At 39.9% G+C, this 25,314-nt stretch overlaps 1 protein-coding gene across 7 annotated transcripts in view; it reads left to right on the plus strand.

The window, feature by feature from the left end:
- tenm2a (teneurin transmembrane protein 2a) overlaps positions 1 to 25,314 on the plus strand; it is a 404,535-nt gene that overhangs the window by 242,212 nt on the left and 137,009 nt on the right. The window contains exon 1 of one of the 7 annotated variants that reach the window (XM_052574353.1): positions 6,956 to 7,401. The exons of the other annotated variants lie outside the window; for them this stretch is intronic. Within the exon in view, the coding sequence (XP_052430313.1) occupies positions 7,347 to 7,401 (55 nt within the window). The 5' untranslated portion in view covers positions 6,956 to 7,346. Of the gene's footprint in view, positions 1 to 6,955; positions 7,402 to 25,314 lie in introns of those variants that run through there. 7 annotated transcript variants of the gene reach the window in all.

Genomic DNA, 25,314 nt, shown 5'->3' on the forward strand with positions numbered 1-25,314 from the left:
TATGCTATTACAGAAAAATAATGAATGAGATCTTTGAGTGTGAGTACTATTATTGCATAATTTAAAGACAAAAGTCTTTGCATATTATGGGTGTGTATATATATATATATATTTATTTTTTATTTACTTTGTTTTATCTTATCTTATCTTTGTTGTAATGTTTCACCCTCAAGGCTCATTTTAATGTCTCAAAAAAAAACTTTATCTGGAAACTGAGTGGCAATGACAAAAGATGAGCTAGCTGAGAAACTGGCATTGTTATGATTGGGAATGCTGACAGTAGATAGCTTTATTCCTTGGTTTTGGTATCTCATACATCACTGCACCATGGTGTCACCCCAAAACTTTATTTTTAAAAGTAGAAGTATATGACCTGATTCCAACAGAGATCTGGCTTTCCTTCCAACCCCAGAGCTCTTGTGAAACCAGAGCGAGTGCTCAACGAAACGCCATTTTGAGTCACCCCATGATCTCCACCTCCAGCTAGACCATATATTTCCCTCTTCAAATATTCTCTCTCTCACTCGTTTTCTTTCTTGTAGCTTTGCTTTCTTGTTCAGTCTCCATCACTAAAACTGTGTCTTGCTTTCTTGTGTAACCCCCACCTTTACTTCATCTCCCTAAAGATTGGTGAGTATAAAGAAGAGTGCTGTAACCTGTGTCCATGAGACAAAGACAAAGGAAGTGAAGGACAGAGATAGATTCAGAGAGACGGGGAAGAGCTGAAAGCTGCAGCCAAAGATAGTTGCATAGAGAAGTTGATTCCCCCTGTGACTCTCTCTCTCTCCTTGTTAAGGATACAAGCTTCATCCAGCTGCTCCATCCCTCTGGTCTCATATCATCTAGTCCTTCTGCTCCTGCTGAAGGATCCTCAATTACCGACTCATAATTCTGCCTCCTCTAATGTCACAGAAGGCCATCCATTAATCTATGTCTTAATCTGCAAGACGTCACCCACCCTGTTCCAGGCTTTATGAGCAATAGCCTGCTAGCATTTGTGAGTTATTATATGTGTGCTCGTATGGGGTTAAACCCAGTGCACACTACGATTTTTGCCATCTGATTGTAAAAAATTCATTTCGTCGAGAAAGAATAGGTAATGTTGAATTGCTTAGTGCAAAGATTGCAGAGAGGTTTGTAGAGACTCAGGGGATCTACAAAATAAGGAAGAAATTATCATTTGTAGAGCTGTCAAAGGTAACGTGTTAACTTCAGATGTTAATGAAATATGTTTAGCAGAATATTTAACAATTTTCTTTAGTACAAGGTAGTATGAAAGCCAATTATTTAACTTTAGATAGAATAATTTCATTTTGTCATCGTTGCAATATCTCACATATTTTTCCTCACACTGTATAAATTAGTTTTTATAACACTGTTTTTATATTATTAAAATATTTAATATTTCAGAAAGGGGGTCCTTTATGCATACCATACACAACATCTGCGACATTAGGTGAGGTGTTCATTTTTATTCCAGTGTTATTTAAGTTGTATATGGCGCAGTTTGAGGTGGTTCGAGGAATTGTTGAAATTGCATCGTCTTTCCTTTGACATTTAACCTACAATCTCGGTGGGGCCACAATATACAATCTGACATACAACCACCATAAAGGACACCAAGAATTACATAGCGTGTCTGACTTCAGTGAACCAGAATGGCAAGTGAAGAATTTCTGTCCGTCACTCTTCTGGAGTCACTTTTATCTATATGTCACAGTCAGATGTGTTATGTGTCTGTCACGGAGCAAGAAATGGTTGGTTATGTGAAAACAAATAGAACTGTAAAACGTCTTCATATGAAATTTGAAAACTGTGCTAATGAAAGATTGCGTGTCTATCTTAATTCCTCTCACCAGCTGTTTGTCACACTAAAATGATGCTTTACAGCAGAAGATGCTCTTCCTCCAGTCAAATGTACATATTGTTTTGACTCAGTGGCTGTGTTATTCTCGTAATTGTTCAAGACTAGTTTCCCGCTGCTGTTTGCACATGGTTGGCTGACTCGCACTGTTGCCATGGCGATGCCGCCTTGAGTGACAGGCTTGGGGGCAGGTTTGGCAAATGACGAAAAGAGCTAGCCACTATTACTAACTGGTTTCACAATGACCTGCATATAAGTGTAAAAGTGCCTGACTAGACTGTCAGGACAACATTACCAATAATCCACCAGATATGAGTGTTGAAATGTTTCTCTGATATGGTTGCTAAAAGCATAGCTTGAATACATGATGTAGCCAAAAAAAAAAAAAAAAATGCTTGAACCAGCCTTAGCTTGGTGTGCCGGTCTGGCTATCTCCTGTACTGGTTACTAGGCTGGTGTTTACCTCAACAGCCAGATGGAAATTGCTCAAAACTTGAAAAAAAATGACTAGGCTGGGAGACCAACTAAGATCAGTAGATAAGTAGATAAGTCTCTAGTAGGTTTCTGCATGTGGTTGTAGACATTCATACTTTTGTGCAGTGCAAACTGGGATGGCGCTCTAAAATCAATACAGCAGTACCACCAGTTTACATAAATGCATTGAAGTGACACCAATTCACAATTATAGTCAGCAAGTGGATTTCTGTAATCTCTACATATCTACATATAGGGCAACAGCCACAATCCTTCTTTCTGTCCTTGCTCATAAGTAGAGGCGACCCAGATGTCAAAAGTGCCTAGCGCAGCGTTTTGCAAGGTACATGGGTCTCAGAGCATCGGCCATCTATTTTCCCCAAGAATATTTTTCTAGGTTGATACTTTTTCTGTGTTTTTTCATTGCTGGTAGGCTCCCCAGGGGCTTCCCAGGAAAGGTTAACTAGTCTTTTCTTAAGCTTTCACCGGATGACAAATGGCTGTGTTCGACTCACGGGTCCCTTTGCTGCCCATCCGTACCTCCTTTAGCTCATTCACATTCACTTCCTCTCACCCTGGGCCAGAGGAAAGAGAGCCAGAGATGAATGGAGAGTTGTGATAGTGGGATGGGTGTGATGTAAACATAGTGTGATGGAACACACAGGATTGTGAGAGCCGTTCCACCCGTCGTTGTCTGACCTTGTCCTGCTCTTTTTTAGCAGCCATAGATACTAGTCACTTCCAGTTCTGTTTTCAACTGAATCTAGTGCATGCGTGGAATCTCTCTGTGCTTTTATCACCACATGACCGGGGCTGGAGCAATTTGCTTGCGTGACTTTCACTCCATGTTGCCGTGGAACAGTGCCACAAATTTATTACACGCTGTTATGACCCTGTCTAGGAGGAGGCCATTGCATACACTGGAATGCAGAAAAATCTCCTTTGCTTTTTTAGTTTACAACACACCAGAAGCTCAGTTTCAGGGGTGAGCATACGCAAAAACAACAAACCAAAATAAACATTCATAGCAAACCATTTAATCACTCTGGAATAGCAGTCAAATAATGTCATGACAACATTGATTGGCTGATGGCACAACAAGAACTCAGTGTCTCTTCTATTAATTATACTGAGTTATGATGTTAGCGGCAGCAGATGAGGAGAAATGTAACTCCATTTCATGCTTGTAAGAGTTTTTCAAATGGGAACTGGATACTAGTAAATCTCATTTCTAACATGCAGAACCACAATTGAAAGTTAAGCCAAAATCTATGCAACGTGGGTTAACTAGACTATCTGAAAATAGCAATGGTAGCAACAGGAAGTCAAGCATAGAGCAGAGCTCCCCCTACAGGATTAGTCTCTTGCTCACCAATCATGAATGGTGATTTTTTTTTTTAAAGCTGATCAAGTCATTTGAAAAATGCAGAGACAGAAAAGATTGAGAATGAAAAGATTACAAGACACTACTGAGTGTTGATTATAAGAAATGTGATGAATGTAATCACAGGTCAGCAATACTTATCAAAGTGCTTTCCAAAACAAGTTGCGTGTGCTGGAAGCATATGTATACACGCGTGAGTAAGCGTGTGCATCCATGTCTGTTGGAAATGATGGATGGGGCGGTCGATGGAGCCGTCAGGCTGAAGGTTGTATGTGTGTGTTTGAGTGCAGCATGCGTTCGGTATATTTAAGCTGAGAGGTGTAAGTGCTGTGCTCTTTTTCGGCTCAGCGACTTGGAAGCCTTTAGGCTGAATAAGTTCCTTTAATACTGCAGGAAGGCTCTGTCTGCATTGATTACAGAGCCTTAGACTGGACGCCAACATCGTCCGTATCTGCTGCTCTGCACACCAGTAGCTGCACCGCATCACAGCTCAGGGAAGATAGGTGCTATTCTACTGAGGTCAGGACAAGTGATTATATGCAGAAAATCTCCCTCTTTAGTGCATTTTCTTCTGCCTCAATCCGTTTCTTAAGGAAATTCAATAGTTTGGCATTGACGGATTTTACTCTGTGGGCCATTTAAGGAAATATTCTTTGTTCAATGAAAGTTAAGCTCAGTCAACAGCATTTGTGGCATAATGTTGATTACCACAAGAAATATATTTGACTCGCTTGTTTTCTTAAAAAAAAAAAAAAAAAAAGCACAAATCAAGGTTGCGACGAGGCATTTACAATGGAAGTACATTTAAAAGTAGAAATGTGTAGCTTTATAATATTATATTTATTTTCTTTGAATGACAGTAGTCATCAAATGTCAGGATGGCTGTGGTCTAAGGCGCCAGACACAAGGTTCAAACCTTCCTGTGATGTGGTCTTTCTGGTCTCCGAATAAAGGCGTGGGTTTGAATCCCACTTCTGACAGTACATTTTGGGGCAGTCGTTGCCTAATGGATAGGGAGTCAGCCTTGTAACCCCAAGGTCACTGTCTCAGGTCCGGCAGGGAATATGTGTGTGTGTTTGTTCACTACTCACTGCTGGGACGCTACACGTCACATCCTTTCCTTTCAAAGAGGAGCCACCTGGTGTCCCAAGCAAACTTGTAAGGCAGCCACAGAGTGACTTTAAATTGAGCTATTTTAAATAATCCAACTTAATTAAAATATATAAAAAATAAATACATAAAAAATAAAAATCAAGGTTTTTTTTTACAGCATCCATTGTTTTTTGCAGAACATACAATTTTAGGAATTTCTGGAATCCCCCAAAATATTGTTTAATTAATTGAATGTATTTATGCTCCCAAAATCTTTAGTCTGGAAAGTTTTATTTTATTTTATTTTGTGGTAATCCACAAAATGCTACAAGTGTTACAAATGAGCTTAACTTCTATTGAACACATTAAATGCATTTCCGCAGTTAATTTGTTACAGGCTTCATTTTTCACTTAACAGTGGTTGCAATAGCACTAATGAAGAGTGGACACTGATAAAACACTGTTTGATAAGTCCTCCGTAATTATGAACACAATGTGAGCAGAGTCTGATATGGACTGAGCAGAAATGAATCCATCCAGCTGTCTGCACTTAGAGCGGTGTGGCCTTCCAGAACTGCTCTCTTCATTAGAGCTCTCGCTATGGGTGTATTCATGTTTGTGTGCGGCCAGATTGCTTATTATATGTACAGGATCCAGTCCCTCCCTATGCTATTGTGAGCCCCAGAGAATGCGGGACAGAGAGTCATTTGAGTAGGCTGGCTCTTTGTCCAATCTAGAAGGGTCAAATGGCTCTAAATATAGAGGCGTTGCAAATATAGCCACTTCTGCGGGAGTATGTGTGTGTGGGTCGGTAACTCGCGGACAGGAAGCAGGCGAGATTAGAACCAGGATGCTTTCTAGTCAGGATGGATGACATCAGGAAGACGCTGATCTGTAGCCCTGCCCTCTGTTGGACAGAGCAGGAAGTACCATGGTCAGCTCCTTTCTGAATGCAGAGTGTTGGAGGCTGTTCCCATACTCCAATACATACATTTCATTGTCTACAGTCTGAACTTTGCACTGGGCAGCTTTAAAGTCGATATGAAATCAAAATTGAGCCTATTTTCTTTTTTAATAATAATAAGTCCAGAACTTATTGTTACCATTTGTCTTGATAACCTTTCATAAAAATATAATTACTTCATAAACCTCTGAAACTGCCATTACCTAACTAAGTCAATAGCCAAAAGGTTTTTTTAGGCACTGTTTTAGGCTGGTGTTATAGTTAATGACAACGTTTTACAGTCCTACCAATATTTGCAGTAATCTCAGGTGTAAAGCATTCATATAAGCTCAAATAGTAAAGCATAGCATAGAACAGTTTACTACTGAGTAAAATATGAAGGCCATTTTATGTTGACTTGAACATTCTATTCTCAAGTCTTTTTAAGCTAAAGCGCATTGTATTCCCACACAGCACATTTGATTATTTATACATTATGAGCAGTTGTTTGCACTGACAAATAAAGAATATCAGCACGAAAGCAGCGGTTGGGTTTTATCGTGCGGTAATTTCAAGTGTGTCACCTGCCAGAGGTGTGTGCGAGGCACAACAAAGCTTGTCTCTCTGGCTTGTGTATTACAGCACTCCGGCTCAGCGTGTTTCAGTATCCGCTTCAGACCCCGAGTGGCTGCTGGATCCCCAATCAAATATATACAAATCCAGTGTTGTTTGCGTTAAAGCATGGCAGTACAAGGTTATGTATTTTTAGTCGCGCCGATGCTTTTTATTTCAGCGTGTTCTGTCAGCTTGTCAGCACCTTTGATGCTGAAAGCCCTATTCTCCAAAGGGACCCTCTTGTGCATGTAAAGAAGTGAAAATCTGTCTGTCTTTGTGCATTAAAGGACGAATACTGACCATACTCTTGGTAACACGGCTCGACACGTTATCGTCTCGGCTAGACGGGGGAAACATGTGCGATCTGTCTCGTTTTCTCTCCTTCTCTCTCTTTGATGAACATGCTTTGTCACATTCCCCCGTCCTCACCCCTCCTTTCTTTCTCTCGCTCTCTCTCTCTCTCTCTCTGTGCTCCCCCGCACTCTTGTTCTCTCCCACACCTCTCTCTCTCTCTCTGTCTCTCTCTCTCTCGTGCTCCGCAGCGATGCTGTATAATTCTCAGAGCTGAGATTCTGTGCGGAGCTCCAGTCATGTGCAGATGTAGGATGGAACAGCCCTTTGCATTCTTCTCTCCGCGCTCGCAGAGAGATTGACGACAACTCTGTTTCCTTTCCCCGGCATTTGATCCCTCATCTGTCTTTCTTTTCTGTACCTTAAGACCTTTCCTATCGGTTTGTGGACTAGAGTTTCGTGCAGCGGTGAAGGGGAAAGTGGCTGCGTGCCGTATGCGCGCGTGTGTGAAGTTGTGTGAGAGAGGGCGTACGGAGACAGAGAGGGCATAACTGCTTCTCGTACGTGACTTCTGAAGCCCCTCGCCCCTTCCTCCAGGAGAAAGAGACTGCCAGGGGACCGTGTCCGACGGAGAAAAGGAGAGAAGAGGAGGAGATACGAGGGGAAGACTCACGCTAGGAGCGATGCATCACTCGGGCAACACCTGCGGTAGAGCTAAAGCCCTCTCTCAAGAGACCGGTAAGAGCTCTGCAGGACCGCGTGTGTGTGTGTGTATTTTGTGAGAGAGAGTACTACTGAACTGTGAAAGAAACTACTTCAGACCCTGCTAGAAAAACCAGCGCATGTTGTGTATTGGATGCTGGTGGCTTCTTAGCTAGCTAAAAACTTCCTCGGTCAACCAGCTTCTCCTGAAAGACCAAGTTTTACTGGTGAACATCATGAATGTGATTCTCCACCAGCTGGACCAGCAACTTAACCAGGCAATGTGAAAATTAAATTTGTTCTTTTCGGAAGGGATGCTCTACGTAGACCAAAAGAACGTCATAGAACCTCAATCATTCTCCCTTGCGTGTCTCTAGGAGATCACAGATAATGGGGCATCCATTCATCGGAAAGCTCATGTTTATGTCTTAAGCTGCTAACGTCTTGTTTAAACGTTGGTTTGTAAGTCTTTATAGACACGCTTGGCACTTTAGATTGATGTAGGTTGACTGTAGTTCGGATAAGTGACGTCTGGATGAGGGTGGCGAATGGATGCGCCTCCAGTTGGTACATCTCCTCCCTCTCATTTAATTACTCATGCATGTGCGAGTTTCAATATTTACAAGCCTGCAGTTTAGCCCTAATTTACCACCCAGAGTAAATGGACTAAATTGCCAAATTTGATCAAATTTGCATTTTGGCGGGGAAAAAAACAATGTGAGCACTTTGTTGAGGGAACATTGTTGCTGAGTAATTGAGAAATGTTTGGTCGGGGGGAGGAGGGGTGGTGCTATGTCTTCAGGGAATTGCGAAGTAAATTAGGAATTAATTCTATTTTGACTTCGTTTTAATGATTTTTAGGTTAAAGGCCAACCATTTTCAGGGTGGGAACGCCTGAGACAGGTCGTTTACAGCTGTCTAACTGAAACTGGCATCTCAATTGTGGCTGCTAGTAGCCATAAGTGAGATGTTTGGTGAGCTTGAGAAATATTGGTCTTGCGCTATTGGTCTGATTTAGTTTTCAGGTAAGATCTCAAGTTCTTATGGTGACCGTTAAGATGTGAAATGTCATTGGCCGTTAACAGTGTGTGAAACCTTGACGTGTGTCATGATGTTTCTTCTCATACCTGACCAGATTGTGTAATTGTTATCCATTTTTTATAATTCATTTTTAATTTGTATTTGTTTTCCCACTATTTATTTAAATGTGCAGAACAAAAAGAAACGAAATGAAAAAAATCTCCCACTCATATTTTATTCTTTATTTTCTTTGTTCTCTTACAGAAACATTCATATGTGCGAAAGCTCACTTGGCTTTTATATCCTTTCGTTCCTGCACCATATGTGCCTTAGAGATTCGTGTAAACAGAACTGACTAGAGAGGTGAAGAATAGTGCGAGAAAGAGAATGAAAGGGTGAAAAGATAAAAATACCAGACCTTGTGTTAGATACAATTTAATTTACCCCACCATGCGCTTTTGAGTGTAAATGTAAATATACAATCAGTGATGGCGACATGTAGTTACGAAGCACTGAGTAGCCTCTGATCAAGACCCCTAAATCACTTCTAGGCCGGACTGAACTGATAACAGCATATTTGGGGGATTTTCAGACCAACGGCACACACATTCACACAGCTGACCTCAGCAAACCACGCACACTGAAGGTGATGTAGAATTAAAGACAGAATCTCGGCTTTGAAGGGAGGCAAGAGTGGATTAAGCGTTCCCTCGCTTTCCATCTCTTTTCTCCTGTAGTGAGCTAGTTTAATGGACCCTGGGTCTGATGTGGAGCCATATGCTTGATGACAGCTCATTTGATCACACAAAACGCACTGTGAGAGTGATAGAGTGATCAAGAGATGGTGAAACTTAATTGGCTCTGTTTACCTCGCAGAGTTGGGGCCTGTTTGTGGCGACGAGGACGCTGTCCATCAGGAATAGAGAGAGAGGGAGATTTTAATTGAAAATATGGATTCTATTAACCCTGCCGCCCAGGGCTCTCATTAGCATCTCATTAGTGTGGAGGAAAGGTAAGGAACAAATTCTATTATTGTTGCGATCGGTGGCGATTTTTCATTTACAAGGTCCAGGGTGTAAACGGAGCCGCTTGCTCTCTAACAAACGCCTCAAATTGATAGAAGCTCTCTGTGGAGAATCAAGCCACAACAAGTCAGAGAATTAACATGCAGTGTGTGTCATTTTGTACTGTTAAATATGATGTCTAGCTTATGTAAATATGCATACCTACAACTGATGTGTAGATAAGATGTGTATGTGTGCATCTGAGTGGCCATCAATTCTGGTCATTTCTTTTCCCTGAGGCCTTGCACACACGCAGGGCATGCTGGGAGGCTTGTGAAGAGAAGAAAAGAGGAGAGGAGACAGCGTACACGACTCCTGCAGTCAGCTGCACGCCTGGCGGTCGACAGACCTCCCTGCTCACCTGTGCCTCTAAAAAGCTCACCCCCCACCAAAACCATGAAAAAAATCTGAATTCTAGAGCAAAAATACATCCTGTCATTTTCCCTCCTCTGGTTTCCAGCTCCGTTTGACATCCTCCCGCTCTCCCTGCTCTCCGTTTACTCAGACTCCATCCCCTCCTGCTGGAGACTCGAGGTACTGCATGCGGACTCAAGCATGCACCAGCAGCGCAGGTGGGCGAGACAAAGCACGTTTAACCCCAGAGCACAGCATCAGCACTTCCTGGGCTTTTGTGTTGACACAGATGTGTGAAAATCGAGAAGCCCTTTAGTGTTGGTTCCACTCTGCTCTTTCTATTGTGCTTGTCACGTGTCACTGTAGCAGAAGTTCAGTTTTAGATTTAAGGTGCTAATGGGTTAAATTAGGAGAAAAATTTTACTAAGAGGATTTTAGAAAGATGAGAAAGATTTCAGCATGCTGTGCAGTCAAAAGTCGTCCTCAAATTCATTCGCTTTAAAGAAACATTTCTTTTTTTAGCTATCAAAATACTACTTGTCTAATAAAAAAAAAAAAAACATTGCTTTCTAACCTCAAACCAGCCACTGTAGGTGATTTTCCTATTATTAGAATAGACTATTAAATTACTTGATAATTAATTAAAGGTAATTAAATTAAATACAGTGCCCTCTATAAGTATTGGAACTGTAAAGACAGAATTGTTCTGTTTGCTGTGGAGTAAAAAAAAAAAAAAACTAAATATGATTAAAAGATGAAAATGAGACAAAACGACTTAATGTTACATTTTATTATTGGGTGATTCAACACAAAGATGTTTTACCAGCTAACAAGATCAGCACTTTTAGAGTTTCATCTCCCTGTCTGATGTGAGCATTAGTACTGGAACAGTTGCCTCACAGATCTTTCTAAGTGTTCATCTGTGTCCTGATGCATGAATTCTTCAGATATTAAAATCAGGGAATGTGCCGCATCAGTTAAATCCTGCTTCTGCATTCTAAGTCTTGCATTCGATGATGAAACAGACAAATCAGGATGAAGACGAGGAAGACGACTCTGAAAGAAAAACAAGTAATCTGGATGCTAAAAGAAAAGAGGAAGTCAATTAGAACCATAGGAAAAACAAAGGGCATGGAGAAATCAAGAGTTTGGAAACTACAGGAGACATCAGGAACCAACAACGATCTGATCAGCTGAGAAAAACAACAGCAGCTGATGACAGACAAATCATAAAAGCTGTGAAAATGAACCCTAAAATACATTTCTATAAAATCAGCAACATCCTCCAGAAAGCTGGGGTGATGCTCTGACAACCTACTGTCTGCAGAAGCTACACAGCAAGATGCAATCCTCTGATCAGCACCAAAAATAGAAAGGCAAGTATCTTCACAAATGTGATATATTAGAGTTTTGGAACTGAGTTCATGGACTGATGAGTCAAAGATGAACCTCTGTCTAAGTGATTGGAAAGCAAAAGTGCGGAGAAAATTGGGAACTGCAAATGATCCTATGCATACAGCCTCATCTGTAAAGCTTGGTGGAGGTGGTGTCATGGCATGGGCATGCATAGCTGTCTCTCTTCATTTTAATGATGACTCAATGTATGATGACAGTATTAAAATTTATTTGAAAGGGTACAAAATCATCTTGGCTACCAATATTCAAGAAAATGCCACCAAACTCATGAGAAAGCACTTCATATTGGATCAGGACAATGACCCAAAACCCTGCCAGCTCAGTCAAGGACTTTATCAGGGCAAAGAAATGTAAAGTCTTCAATTGCCCAAATCAATCTCCAGATTCAAATACGATTGAACATGAATGTCATCAGTTGAAGAGGAGACAGAAAACAGAAACTCCCCAAAACAAGCAACAGTTGGAATTGGCTGCATTAAAGTCCGGGGAAAAACATTTCAAAGCATAAGACCAAGAGTCTGGTGATGTCTATGGGTCGCAGACTCACTGTTCTGATTGCACACGAGATCTGCAACTAAATAATATCTTTTAATCTATCTGCCTTAAATTCAACTCTTCCAAAACTTATGCTCACATCAAACAGTGGGATGAACTATTTCTGTGCCGTCCTTTTTATTTGGTAAAACATGTATGTGTCGAAAGACCTAATAATAAAATGTGACATTATGTAGTTTTATTGCATATTCATCTTTAAATCATATTTGCAAATGTTTTTACTCCAAATCAGAGAAAGCAATTTTATCTTTACTGTTCCTATACTTATGGAGGGCACAGTATATTCTGTATGTATAATTACAAGTTAATCAAAGTTTCCACAGGAAAAAAAAAATATATATATTAAGCTGTTTTCATAATTGATAATATTAAGTAATGTTTCTTGTCTAATAAATCAGCGTATTAGAATCATTTCTGAAGGATTGTGTGACGCTGAAGACTCCAGTAATGGCTGCGAAAAATCAGCTTTGCCATCATAGGTACATTTTAGTGTATTTAAATAGAAACCAGTTATTTTAAGTTATAATAATATTTTACGATATAACTTATTGGACTGTATTTTAAAAATAAATGCAGCCTTGAGTGAGCATAAGCAACACATTTCAAGAATACTAAACAATCTTACTGAACCCAAGCTTTTGAACGGTAGTCTTTTTGCTGTTAGTAACTATTTGTATTTATTTGTCCAGTGCATACAAATTACAGTTGCATTTTTTACTTTGATATTAAAAATAGTAAAAAAAAAAAAAAAAAAAAACACACTGCACTCTGTCCAGCTGTTTTTGAACACTAGAACACTAGTCTTGTGTGATCAGTATAATAATGCAGTGCTTCCTTAAGGTCATCATGTTGTTTAGACAGCCTGCAGAATAGTGGTTTATGAAAATATGTCATTTTGCACATCCCTAATGGGGGCAGCGTGATAAAGTCCCCGTGGGCTTGCACGCGGAGCTCTTGAAAGGATGCGTGTTCATGTGTGTCATGGGTGCGCTATTAAGCATGTGTGTGAGCAGATGGTTGTAAAGCTCTGTGTGATGTGGGTGCTGCTTGATTTCCATCTCAGCAACACGAAGCCCATACGTCTTCTCTCGTTTTCTCGCTCGCTCCGTCTCTGTCTCATCTCGGCCTCTTTCTCGATCAACCGACGGCTGTAAACTCAGTGATTGACCTTTACGCTGACAGTATTTACAACTTAATCACATCCTCTGTAGCTAGTTCTCCCTCGGCTCCTCTGTGGCACATGCTGTTTTTGCAGCCTCCTTCACTCTGTCAGCCCTCTTCACACATTTACTCATTCTTCAACACTTTCTATTAACTTCCGCTGCTCTTCCATTTGGTTTGAGCCAGAGTTGTTTCGGTGAGGGGGTGACTGATCTACTTGGGCTCCTAACACTTTTGGGCCGATCTGTGAGGATGGGACGTTCTCAATCACACTTGAAAGCATTTTTTTTTTTTTTTTTTTGTAGATTATGCATTTTGCCTTTTTGCACCTCTCTAGCACTCTGTCCTTCACAATGAAGGTCATTGTGAGATAGAATCCAGCCTCCCGTGTCTCTGTGGAGCTGTCTGGGTGGATGGAGGACAAGTGGTGTTGTAAATCAGACGTCCCAGCATCAGCAGCAGAAAGGGAGAATGCAGATATGCAGCTAAGCTGCTAATGCTTTGGCAGTACCAATGCACAATTACTTATCATGCCAATAAAACACATTAAACTGAAACTGAGAACGAGAGGGAGAGGGGGAGAATGTGATTTTGTGTGTGCATTTCTTCTCATCTTTTCCCTTCTCATACTTTCTCTTCTTGTCTCTTTTCTTGTCCCATTTCCTGTCTCGTCTCATTTCATTTTCTCATGTTTTATATCAAAATCTCATGCAACTTTCTTTTTCAACTTAGCTCTTCTCATCTCAGTTTGCCTCGTCTCAAATCTTCACTGATCCTTTTTTTCTTCCTGTATGATCTTGCCTTGCTTCATTTTGTATCACGTTGCCAACATTTCTCTTCTATTGTTTATTCTTGTCTCATTTTGGTTTGTGTCTCTTATTGTCTCCTCTTGTCTTATTTAGTCTCAACTGACCTCTTTTCTGATTTTTTTTTATTGTCTAACCTTTTCTTTTCTTAACTCATTTTTAATTTGTCACATCTCTTCTTTCTCTGGACTTGTCTTATCTGTTCTGTCAAATTTCTGCTGTCTTCTTTTACGGCGTCTTCTCTGTCTTGCTTAATTTTGTCTCATGTTGTTTACTCCTCATTTTGAAATGTGCTTCTTCACTTTTTTCTTAGTCTTGTCTTGCTTTGTCTCATTTTGTCTCTTCTCTTGTCTCATTTACCTTGTATTTTTCGCTTGTCTCATTTAAAAGTTATCTGGTCTTATCTTATTTTTGTTTTGATACACTTTATATTTCCATTTCAGTTTGTGTTGCCCATTTTTTAGTATTGTCTTTTCTGTTTCTTGTGTTCTTTTCTCTGTTCTTCTCTTCCGTTTGTGTAATGAACTAGATGAAGAGAAATCAAAAGCCTGTGATATAAGTATTGAGAGGGTTCAGTATCAACTAAACTATTGTAAGGCAAAAATGTTTAGAGCCTGTCAACACATAAACATTAGGTACTTCACAATAAAAACGGTGTGATTAGTCTCTAACACTTGAATATTAAATGGCTGAAAATGCCATATGAAAGCTCCCTCTGCCCACATAATGGAACATTGTAAATGTGCTGTTGATTCATATGTTGAATACACAGTCAAGTGAGGTGACTTGACAGTTGAATAATTAGCTCAGTTAAACTCAGCCGCCTAATATCCCTTTGTGACACACACAGCAGACACGGCCAACTGCTGTAAACAGCATTTGTTCTGCTGTAATCAGGTGCTGTTACAGCCAGATGAATGAGGGGAAAATTAGCACGGCGAAGCCTTGGAGAGACAATCTCGAGATTTGAGTGTTTAAACCCATCATCGGTTCACCTGTTACCTCCTCAATGTGTGCAGCAATTTCACAGATGTGCAGAGAAGAAAGGGACATTTTCACACTCCAATGTTTAGGTTAAACAATTTCACTTCAATGGCAATGAGATGGTTATTAGTCAATTATTAAATGACTAATTTTCAAAAAAATATCCCATGATTTTTTTTTTTTTTTCATAGAAGCCTGATATAAAAATGTTCCTTCAAAAGAAAAACTCTGGTAACACTTTGCTATAGGGTCCAATTCACACTAATAACTAGTTGTTTATTAGCATGTCTATTATTAACATATTGGCTGTTTATTAGTGCTTATAAAGTACATATAATGCATGACATCCATAATCCTAACCAATACCCTAAACTTAACAACTACCTTATAAACTATTATTAAGCAGCAAATAAGGGGTTAATTGAGGCGAAAGTCATAGTTAATGGTTAGTTAATAGTGAGAACTGGACCCTAAAATAAAGTGTGACCAAAACTCTTAGACTGACTTTTTGCATGTTACTTTTTCTTATAGAAATGCTTTATACAAGGTATTTACTGCATAATGAAATGCCTGTGTGTTTTTTTTTCTTCTTATTTTATTGCTCTATTTTTCATTTGGAAATCAATAGACACAAACCAAACAGATTCACATGATATAACACTTGAGGTAAACTAAAAGATTCTGCAGTAAAACAAAAACTAAAACAGTTTAGACTTGGTATTGTAAAATACATAAAATGGAATTATATTGTTTCTCATTAGATTTTTTATCTTGTTTCCAACCAAAATATCTAAATATCAAGAATGTTTTTTTAGACAAGTAGAAAATTATCATTTTGTTTTCAGTAAGTTTTTTGCTGAAAACAACAAAAAACTAAATAATCAGCCAGTGGGGTAAGCAAAATAATCTTCATAGTCATTTGTAGATTTTTCTAAGCAAAAACATGACGTGACATGTCTGGCTGTGTATATTCACATTGTTTCTCAGTCATCCTAAGTATCACATTTACAGTAAAAATAAATGAGCCCATCCCACTAACATCCACAAATATATCTACTGCAATATTAACAGCATAGCAAAACATTTGACAACTGGCACATGTGTTGTGTCTCATGAAATAAACGGCCATACCATCCAGCCCTAGTGTGTGTTTATTTGATTAGGCATGTCGATATTAATGTGTTATGAGTGTGTGTGTTTTAAGTATGTGTGTTTAGTGGGCCTGGCCTGTTGCTATGGATGGATGGAGGTATTCATTTTCTCTGCAGTAATTTGGCCGCTGATTGTGTCTCTATGTGTGTGTGTGTGTGTGTGTGTGTTTGACTGTCTGGCAAGCTGGCCAGTTTCACGCATCACTTCCCTGGCTGCTCGCTCGAGCGCTGCTGCCGCATGTGAACCAGCTAAGCATCTCACAAACCAGCATTTCTACACCTCCCCGTGTCCCGTGGACCCTCTGTCTCCTTCACCTAATCTCTCTCCTCCTGTCCCCTGTGCTGTTGCGGGTGATGTAATCTGGTGGTGCAATTGCTCATTGTCATATATTAAACTCCTGCTGTGTTCCAAATATATAAAGTCTCTCGGGGCCACGAGACTCAGTAGCACAGCGGTCCCCTGGTGCCAAGAGGAACGAAGCCCCCCTGGCCAACACTCATTATGCATTTTGTGTGGCTATTCAGGTAGCTAGTGCTGTCACGTCTGCATAAAGAAAGCCTCTTGGAGCCCGTGACGACGTGTGACAGCTTGGCTGTCAGTGCACAACGACCTAAAGATCGCTCTCTACAATGAGAGCGAGAACTTCGGTTAGAGCCAGCTGTCAGCGGCACGTCTCCTCACCCAGACGAGAGCGAACGCCAAGCGCACCTGAACCTAAACTTGAGAAGACACACCTGAACGCAAGCGCAGGTGAAAATGACACTCAGCCGAAGCCGTTCCCACCCTGTCTTCAGCGGGAGCGGGAGGGGGTTGAGGGGGTTAGTCGCTAACGCTTGTTTGCCCTCCACTTCCTGAGATCGACATCCTTATGTGGCTTTGATGCGCGCAAGATTCGGGTTTGACTGTCAGAAGGATTGAGCGGCTTGCGAGAAAGGTCACGCGGATGAGAAAGGATGTGTGAATGAGCGCAGAGTTTGGGAAATAGATTTTAGGCCGTTTGTCATAAAGAGATTGACATGAGAGAGAGTTTATGCCTCAGAGTCTTGCGCCCCTGTGTATTCATGTGTTTGTGTGTGTGTGTTCAGGAGACAGATGCCTGAGAAAGGAGATCTGTGTAAAATTGTGTATTGAGCTATTATCTGAGCAGATGCTAATGATGGGGAGAGGGGCGACGGCAATGTGACCTTGCCTTGGGGATGATAACAGCATGAAATCCAGCCCCCTGCATCTGTGAGTGTTTGGCTCTGAGGAACGGCAGTCAGTTAAATGGGCAAAGAGGCTTGGAGACGAGAGGGCAGTGTGGCGTTTTCATCCATCATTCTTGATCACCCAGTGACGCCACCTCTCAACACTGAGCGCATCTGTCATTTCACTCGCACTGGCATACAATCGCTCGCTCAGATGCATTTGCTGGAGATCTTCTTAGGCGTAGCTGCATTGTGTCATTCATATCAATAAATAACAGTTGGCTGTATACGATGATAGAGAGGAACTAACATTTGACTAACACTGAACTAACATTTAACAGAAAATGTCCATTAAAAAAATATTTTCGAATCTTCTCAAATCTATAAAAATGTGGATGTATGTACAGTATGTAAATGTTTATGTATACATTCATACTTATGTGGCAGCCTGTTTCTGACAAAGTAAATACTATTTTTGAGCATGTGTGTATTAAATTGATTAATCCAAAGTAACAAAGACATTAATGATGTTACAAAATATTTTAATTAAACACTGTTCTTACCTATCTATCTATTTATTTATTAACTTGTTTACTTGCATATACTTCAAGGTTACTAAAATTAAAACCACAAAAAAAAAAAAACATTGTTCTTATTTAGTTTGTCTTAATGTACTAAAATAATTACAACTGTAATAAAATTAATAAACTTTTTGCACGCACACTTTACACTTTATAATAGGGAACACTTATTCACTATTAACTACGACTTTTCCCTCAATAAATTCCTAATTTGCTGCTTATTAATAGTTAGTAGTGTAGTTGTTAAGTTTAGAATGTAGAATAAGTTCATTATTAATATGTATTAATATGTGCTTAATTAGTACTAGTAAATGGCTAATATTCTAGTAATATGCATGCTAATAAGCAACTAGTTAAGAGGCCCTAAAATAAAGTGTTGCCTACAAAACTACTAAAATGACAAAAACACAACAAAATCACTTTAATATTAAAATGAAAACTGTAATAGTATTTTGATGATACTAAGATATGTACAGTATGGTCCTGTGTATATTTTGCAAGTGCATGTTCATGCGTTTACATGCATTTACAGTATCCTCATTCAGTATGCGGATTGCACAAAGATAATGTGGGGGTGGCTCTTGGCCTTGTGCCGTCTTAAGCAGCGTGCTATTAGCATTCCTTGCGCTGACTCCAGATTGGTATTGATCTGCCATCCGCTCCATTCATTGCCAATTCTCTCAGCAGCACACGCCAGTACACCTGCCCCTGCAAACATCCACACACATACTGGCACACTGCATTAACAGGTGTGTCCGTAGATTCATTCACACGCTAAGCCCCCAGTCGTATGCCTCCGTCACATTCAATAAGCACATCCCGCTATAGGAACTCGCTGGATACGAGGGCTTTGTTTTCAGAATGATGTTTCCTGTGGATCTCAGATACGTTCTCGCGCCACCTTACTCTCTTAAACCTGGCAGGTGTGGGCACAGATGGCGCACGGGCTTATCGAATATCAACACACACAAAAAAGGAAGAAAATCCTTTAAGTGCTGCAGAGGGGGAAGGGGACCATTTCTTTTCTGCGCTCTGTCCTCCCAGGAGCCGGTCTGTGGGGCTTGTGTCCCGAGTTTTCAGTTTGTCAATGGCAGGGCTTTGAATTTCAAACAGATCAATGGGTAGAAGCAGAGGCCTGAGCCTAGCCAGTTTCTTTGGAAGAAACTCTCTTCCTCTGCTATTGTGACGGCTCAACATCCCGCTGGCCACATTACGGCCTGTGCACACACCATCTACTAAAGTTCTGCCACGTCTTTGCAGTCACTGTGTGTGTTACGGCGGCCTCACTGTGAGCCGCCCTGCTGGTAAGTGCTGTCAAAGCTAGAGGAAGTGCAGTCCAGCTCGCTGAGACATGGATTTGGGCAGAGCTGCTTCCCACTGGCTCCATGCAGGAGTGCAGCTCTCCGGCTTTGATTTGGAGCGGCTGTGATGGCTGATCTCAGACCTGTGTGTGCACAGTTGCTTGACACAGTGCCCCAGCATCTTCTTTTGAACCAGAGGTGTGGCATGGCAAACTCTAAAACCAGCAAGAATAAACAGTCAACATGAAAGCAAAATTGATTCATTTATTGATTGATTTACTTACTACTTACCAAAATAGCTTTTTAGGATTTTTAGGCCACTTATTGGTATTTTACAGTTAAATGAGTATATGCATTTTACTTTTTGGATTGGCTAGCGAAACTAATTGCATGCATTTCCTAAAACTAAGTCAGTAAAAGTGTGTAGTTTATTCTTGATTACATTTGCAACTGGTGGGAAACCAATTGGCCAGATGCTCAATTGCACACAAAAAAAAGTGGTACACAAAAAAGTAATGAAGTTAACCTGTTTCAAATTAATTAATATTTATTAACATTTTGTGTCTGGCAGACAAATGTTTGGAAAATGAAATGTATCGATGCATTTTAATGTAAAAATACTTTTATTAGCATTTCTATAATTGGATTTAATCTGTGTTTTCCTACTGGTCTCTGTAACTGTAACCACTCACATCCCTACATGCAAGATCATTATTCATTAATATTCAGCATGTGCATATATATGATGCATGTGCAGCATTATACTTGATTATTGGACCTTTGGATTCTCTGAGTAGTAGTTCTGTTATTTTTTTATTTTTAATTTTTTCTGACAGAGCAGGAATGAAACCGTTTTGGTTATGTGCAATTTAGGTTGACACTGATTAGAGAAACACTCTTTTTATGATCCAATTAATTCCTGATGGATACAGTCCCACCATGCTTTTTTTCTCCGACACACATCACTGTGCATCACATTATGTTAGGAAAATGGGTTGTAAATGCTCTTTCATGTTGACTTTTAACAGAAATCTTGAGAGCTTGTGTTTTCCATTCAGAGAGATCAGAGAGTTATTGTTATGGAATGCTAATGAGCGAAGCCGTCAGCAGTCGTGCTCTGTATTACACAGCAAATCAAACTGTCAGACAGAATCTATTTGATATGAGTGTCTGGAATTCTACAGCTCATACATGTCCCTGTAATACCATGAATTTGGTTCATGACCTGCATTTCTACAGATGCATCATGGGCCATTTCCGTGCAGAATTGTTTGTGTGGTAGTGTTTTAAGTGTATGTGTGTGTCTCTCTGTGTGTGTGTGTGTGTGTGTGTGTGTGTGTGTGTGTAGTCTTTCCGACCGTCTGCTTCACAAACGGTAGACGTGTTTTATCTGCCTTGGTGCAAGCATATCACCATCATTTGCATATCCTTCTCCTCTCTCTATGTATCTGTCTCTCTCTCACACTCACACACACACACACACACAGTCTCTTGGTGAGGACGTGGGCAGGAGGATTAAGAGTGTAATGCTGTATAATCCTGCAGGTAGGCTTCATGACTTCTCTAGATCACCTCTCCTCCAGCAGGGAGCACAAGAATGAGGGGTCGTAGAGAATTGGCCCACTTTTGCTTTAATGACAGAGATGCACATAAAACCTGATGCTTATGTTTGCCAGCATGATTTGAGACTGATCCAAAGAGCATCTTGAGCTTGAGTGGAAGCAGTGAGATTCACATGATCAATGTCACAAACTTGCTTATTTGATTAGTGACCTAGAACTAGTACAGATTCTTAAATAACACAGTTTTTGTACTGTAAAGGCATGCAGCACATGACCTGTATCTTGTAAAAGCATTCTCTTTTTTTTTTTTTTTTTTTGGAAATATAGAGTATATGTACTGTAAAGTTTTATAACCTTTATATAAACCATTGAGTAAAGCATGTCCTTCCATACATGAATACATGGATTTGCACTATTTAAATGCTGCACAGATGTGATATAAATATATTTTTTACTTTTTACTAGTCCAGAAATTAATATCTTTATATATATATATATATATATATATATATATATATATATATATATATATATATATATATATATATATATATATATATATATATATATAAACATGTATATATATGCACACACACATATATATAAATTATAAATACATAAACTTTTTTTATTTGAAATAAAAATAAGAATATTATAATTTAAAAAAGTATTTTTCATATTAACATTTATTTTTTGAACACATTTGATATACTTTGTCAAGATAATTGCTGTTTTAGAGGCTGTTTTACTAATCTGCATTTCATTATAAAATGCACTTTTCTAGGCAATATAGCAAGTCATTTATCTAACCCATTAAATCAAATGGCCTTATGATGATATATTCCATTTTAGGCACACAAATCTGCAAAAACAAACTTTTTAATGCACATAAGCAGCATAAATGCATTTATACAGAAATTACAAGCACAGACATTTTCTATATGAAATATGAGTATTAAGATAATGGATGAAAGAAATCCAACATTTATAAGAAAATATTACTAATAACCATTTATTAAATATAAGTTTGTTTGTTTTTCATGACAACGGCTGAGATAGAGGCTGCACTGATTCTGAATTTAATTATATTATGTCTGTTATTTGTTTTATTTGCATATTTAATTTTACTGTATGCCCCATGCGATCCTGAACACACACAAATACATGGTAACACACTCAGATGCATTCCTAGTGTAAAGTAAATGAGTGAAGAAGAGGCGGGGTGGTAAATATGTGGGTGAGTGCGGTGCGGTGTGGACCTCGGGGCATTAGCGCTCTGGGCTGACTGTGGCCATCGATCGCAGGCTGGTCTGCTGATGGGGATGAATCATTCTCCCTCTGTCTCATTAAACACAGCCTGGCCTGCCCTCCACATCATTACTCTTCTCCCATCCTCTCCTCTCATCCTCTCATTCACGTTTTCCATCTCTTGCTCTCTCTCTCTCTCTCTTTCCCCACACATACTTCAAGATAAGGCCTTTCCTTGAGTACACTGTTTACACGAGGATGGACCTTTAGACTCGGGCTGGGCACCTCTAACAGCTCAGGCTCAGTCTGACGTGGCCTGATAAAGCTATAAATGCGTATTTTCTTTTGGTGCCTCTAAGTCAAAAGGTTAGTGAAGTGCTAGAGTGGTTAGCAAAGCTCAGTAAAGTGGACGGTGATTGTTGTCTTTCTCCCCCACGAAGACACACTGATAGAAACACGCGCACAATTTTTACATTTCCCTCGAGCGTCTGTTCCATCGCTAGAAATGGCCTGAGAGATGTCCTGCTCTGTAATTTGCCTTCCCCTCAGATTTGAGAGGCGGTTTCGAAACCCTTGAAGATTCAACACTGCACTCATGCAATCAAGGAGTCATTAGTTGAGAAATTGACCCTCGCTTTATATTCATTCCCAACATTTTACACTCGGGGGCCTCCTTTCATCGCTCTTTCGGTCTGTCCTGTCTTCTGTCTTTGTTTTCTTGGCATGCTGTTAAAGGAGTAGTTCACCCCCCCCCCCCCCCCCCAAAAAAAAAAAAAAACTTTTTGTGCAATGTTTTTGAATGGAAATTTAATTATAGTGCTTTCATGAAATATATTTGTGCCCATTTAAGCCGATGGATGGGTGGATGGAAGAATGGAAGGATGGATGGATGGATGGATGGATAGATGGATATCTTCTGAAAACCTAAAGAGAATATTATAGAAGTATGACCTCAATAGCAGAGCGGTCTGAAGAAGAGCTGCAGAAACTAGGCAAAGTGACACATCTATATTGTCAGAGAATAAGCAGAGAAAATAGTCTTTCTACGGTGCAAAGCATGATCCATTAGCCATATCACTGGACTAAAACTGAATCCACTAGTCTTTCTTCCTTTGAATTCATTAAGCTTCTTTAGAAGACTAATAAAACATTCAACCTGCACAATGAAAGTTTGACAAACCAATAACTTGTATCAGCCTGGCCTTTAGAATCCATATTCTCTCCACTGGCATGTTTAATTCTCGGAGGAAAGGCATGTTATAGTGTTTTTTGAAATTTTCTGAGAAATGGGGCTCTTGTGCACTGCAATGTTTCCATGCCAACTAACCACGGTCCTGACTCTTGTGATTGTAACCAGGCCCTAACCAGAGATGTATAGTAACGAAGTAGAACTACTTCACTACTGTACTTAAGTACTAAAAGGCGGTATCTGTACTTTACTGGAGTATAATTTTTTTCTCCTACTTCCACTTTTACTTCGGTACATATTTTCGCTGAGTTTAATACTTTTACTCCGATATTTTTTTTATGTGCTGCATCGTTACTCGTTACAATTATAATAATGTTACGAATCATTCCATTACAAACCACTGCCAGAACTGTAGATGGCAGGTTTGATGAAGCTGGCACATCATTGAGCGAATCAAGCGATTAAGAAGACTGCGCGTGCTGACTGAACTGCTGTGAAGAGAGAGATGAACACCGAGCCGAGCCAGATAATGACTCGTTCACGAGTCAAGAAACGGTTGCATCGGTTCTCGGATGACCAGTAACATTAGTTCTTTCTGACAGTTCGATTCAATAAACCAGTTGAAGAAAACAGTTCACCGATTCTTTTGCGCTCGACGCAATGGCGTCATTGGCGTTGACTGCACCTGGGCTCATGACATTAACACAGAATCAGTTCAGAATCAATCACCAAAAGAATCAGTTCAGTTCAGACGCTCTGTGTGTCGGTTTGCTTCACGCTAAATCACACATGCGCAGTATCATCAGCTTCTCGGTTCACGAATCAGACTCGTCTGACAGAAACGGCTCTTCACTCGTGAACGAGTCAGTCGTTCGTTATCTGGCTCGGCTCGGTGTTCATCACAGCAGTTCAGTCAATGTACTGTTTGAGTAAATGAATTACTCCTGGATATTGGTTTGTTTTAACTCTGAGGGAGTGTCAGACACATTAAACAAGTTAACAGCTTAATTCATCTGTGGATTAATGCGTATTGGAGACGCGAACCGTTTAAAACGATTCAGTTCGATTTGGTGGACTGTTTCAAAAAGATCCGGTTACATCGAATGATTCATTCGCGAACCAGATATCACAAACTGCTTTGTTTTTAACTGTCTTACAACAGACACGGAAGAGAAGACAATGCTGAATAAAGTCGTAGTTTTTGCTATTTTTGGACCAAAATGTATTTTCGATGCTTCAAAAAATTCTAAATGACCCTCGGATGTCTTATGGGTTTGAAACAACATGAGGGTAAGTTATTAATGACAGAATTTTGCAAATTGGGCTAACTAACCCTAGTAACTGTTTTTTGTTTACAAGAAGTTACAGTCAAAGGAATTGTGATTGTCCTTTAGGTTAATCATTTGAAATAGTAAAAACAATATGTTCAAACTTTTGACTACTTTCTTTAATAGCTACATAACACAATACTTCTACTTTTACTTTCAGTACTTGAGTAGTAAATTTTAAAATAGACTACTTGCAATACTTAAGTACAAAAAATGTTGAATACTTTAGTACTTCTACTTAAGTGTGGTGCTTAAAGAGCACTTCTACTTCTACTCAAGTCACTTTTTTGATAGAGCACTTGTACTTTTACTCAAGTATGGGTCTCTAGTACTTTATACATCTCTGGCCCTAACAGGTCATGTCCTATGTTAGTCGACTGTATATGTGCGAGTGGGATGGAAGAACTGTGGTGAAAGATGAAGAGTCGTGAAGGTTCGTATCCATTTTTAGTGTCATATCTCATTTCTGCCATCCCTAGGGGGTGGCTGATAGAATCAGTGTTATCGTTGATTAGATCTAAAGAAGAAACAGTTTATCTGACACACACATTACTTGTTCAAGGTCCTTATCCGGGTTTTAGCCCTGTCATATCAGCGGTAAGCGCCATGATTTAAAGGAACCAAATTTATGTCTGTTTTTACGCTTTGTGGATGGCTGTTTAGCCATGATGAAAAGCCCTTAATGGCTGCCCGATATATTGATGAGCTGTGCAGCATGTAAACTAGTGTAATTGGCAGGCTATCGCTTCATAATAGCGCTGTTTCTCTTCTCTTCCTAACAGAGAGAATGCTAATGCCCAGAGCGTCTCTACTGCACACACCTGCTCACTCTCCTGTCCTATTTCTCAGCCGGTGAAGACTGCATCTGAATACGTGGTCATGTGCCTTTCGCCTGGAGCGTAGTTTTCAGGGCTCATAGATATATGCCACAAGTCCGTCAAACAAGAGTAACCGTCTGCACGTAAGCTCCATTTTACCTCCCCACCGACTCGCGCCATGCAAGGCTGTGATAAGGCATTAGAGCCTAGTCATGTTGCTACT

This window comes from Carassius gibelio, chromosome B14, assembly GCF_023724105.1.
Source record: "Carassius gibelio isolate Cgi1373 ecotype wild population from Czech Republic chromosome B14, carGib1.2-hapl.c, whole genome shotgun sequence".
NCBI classification, from domain to species: domain Eukaryota; kingdom Metazoa; phylum Chordata; class Actinopteri; order Cypriniformes; family Cyprinidae; genus Carassius; species Carassius gibelio.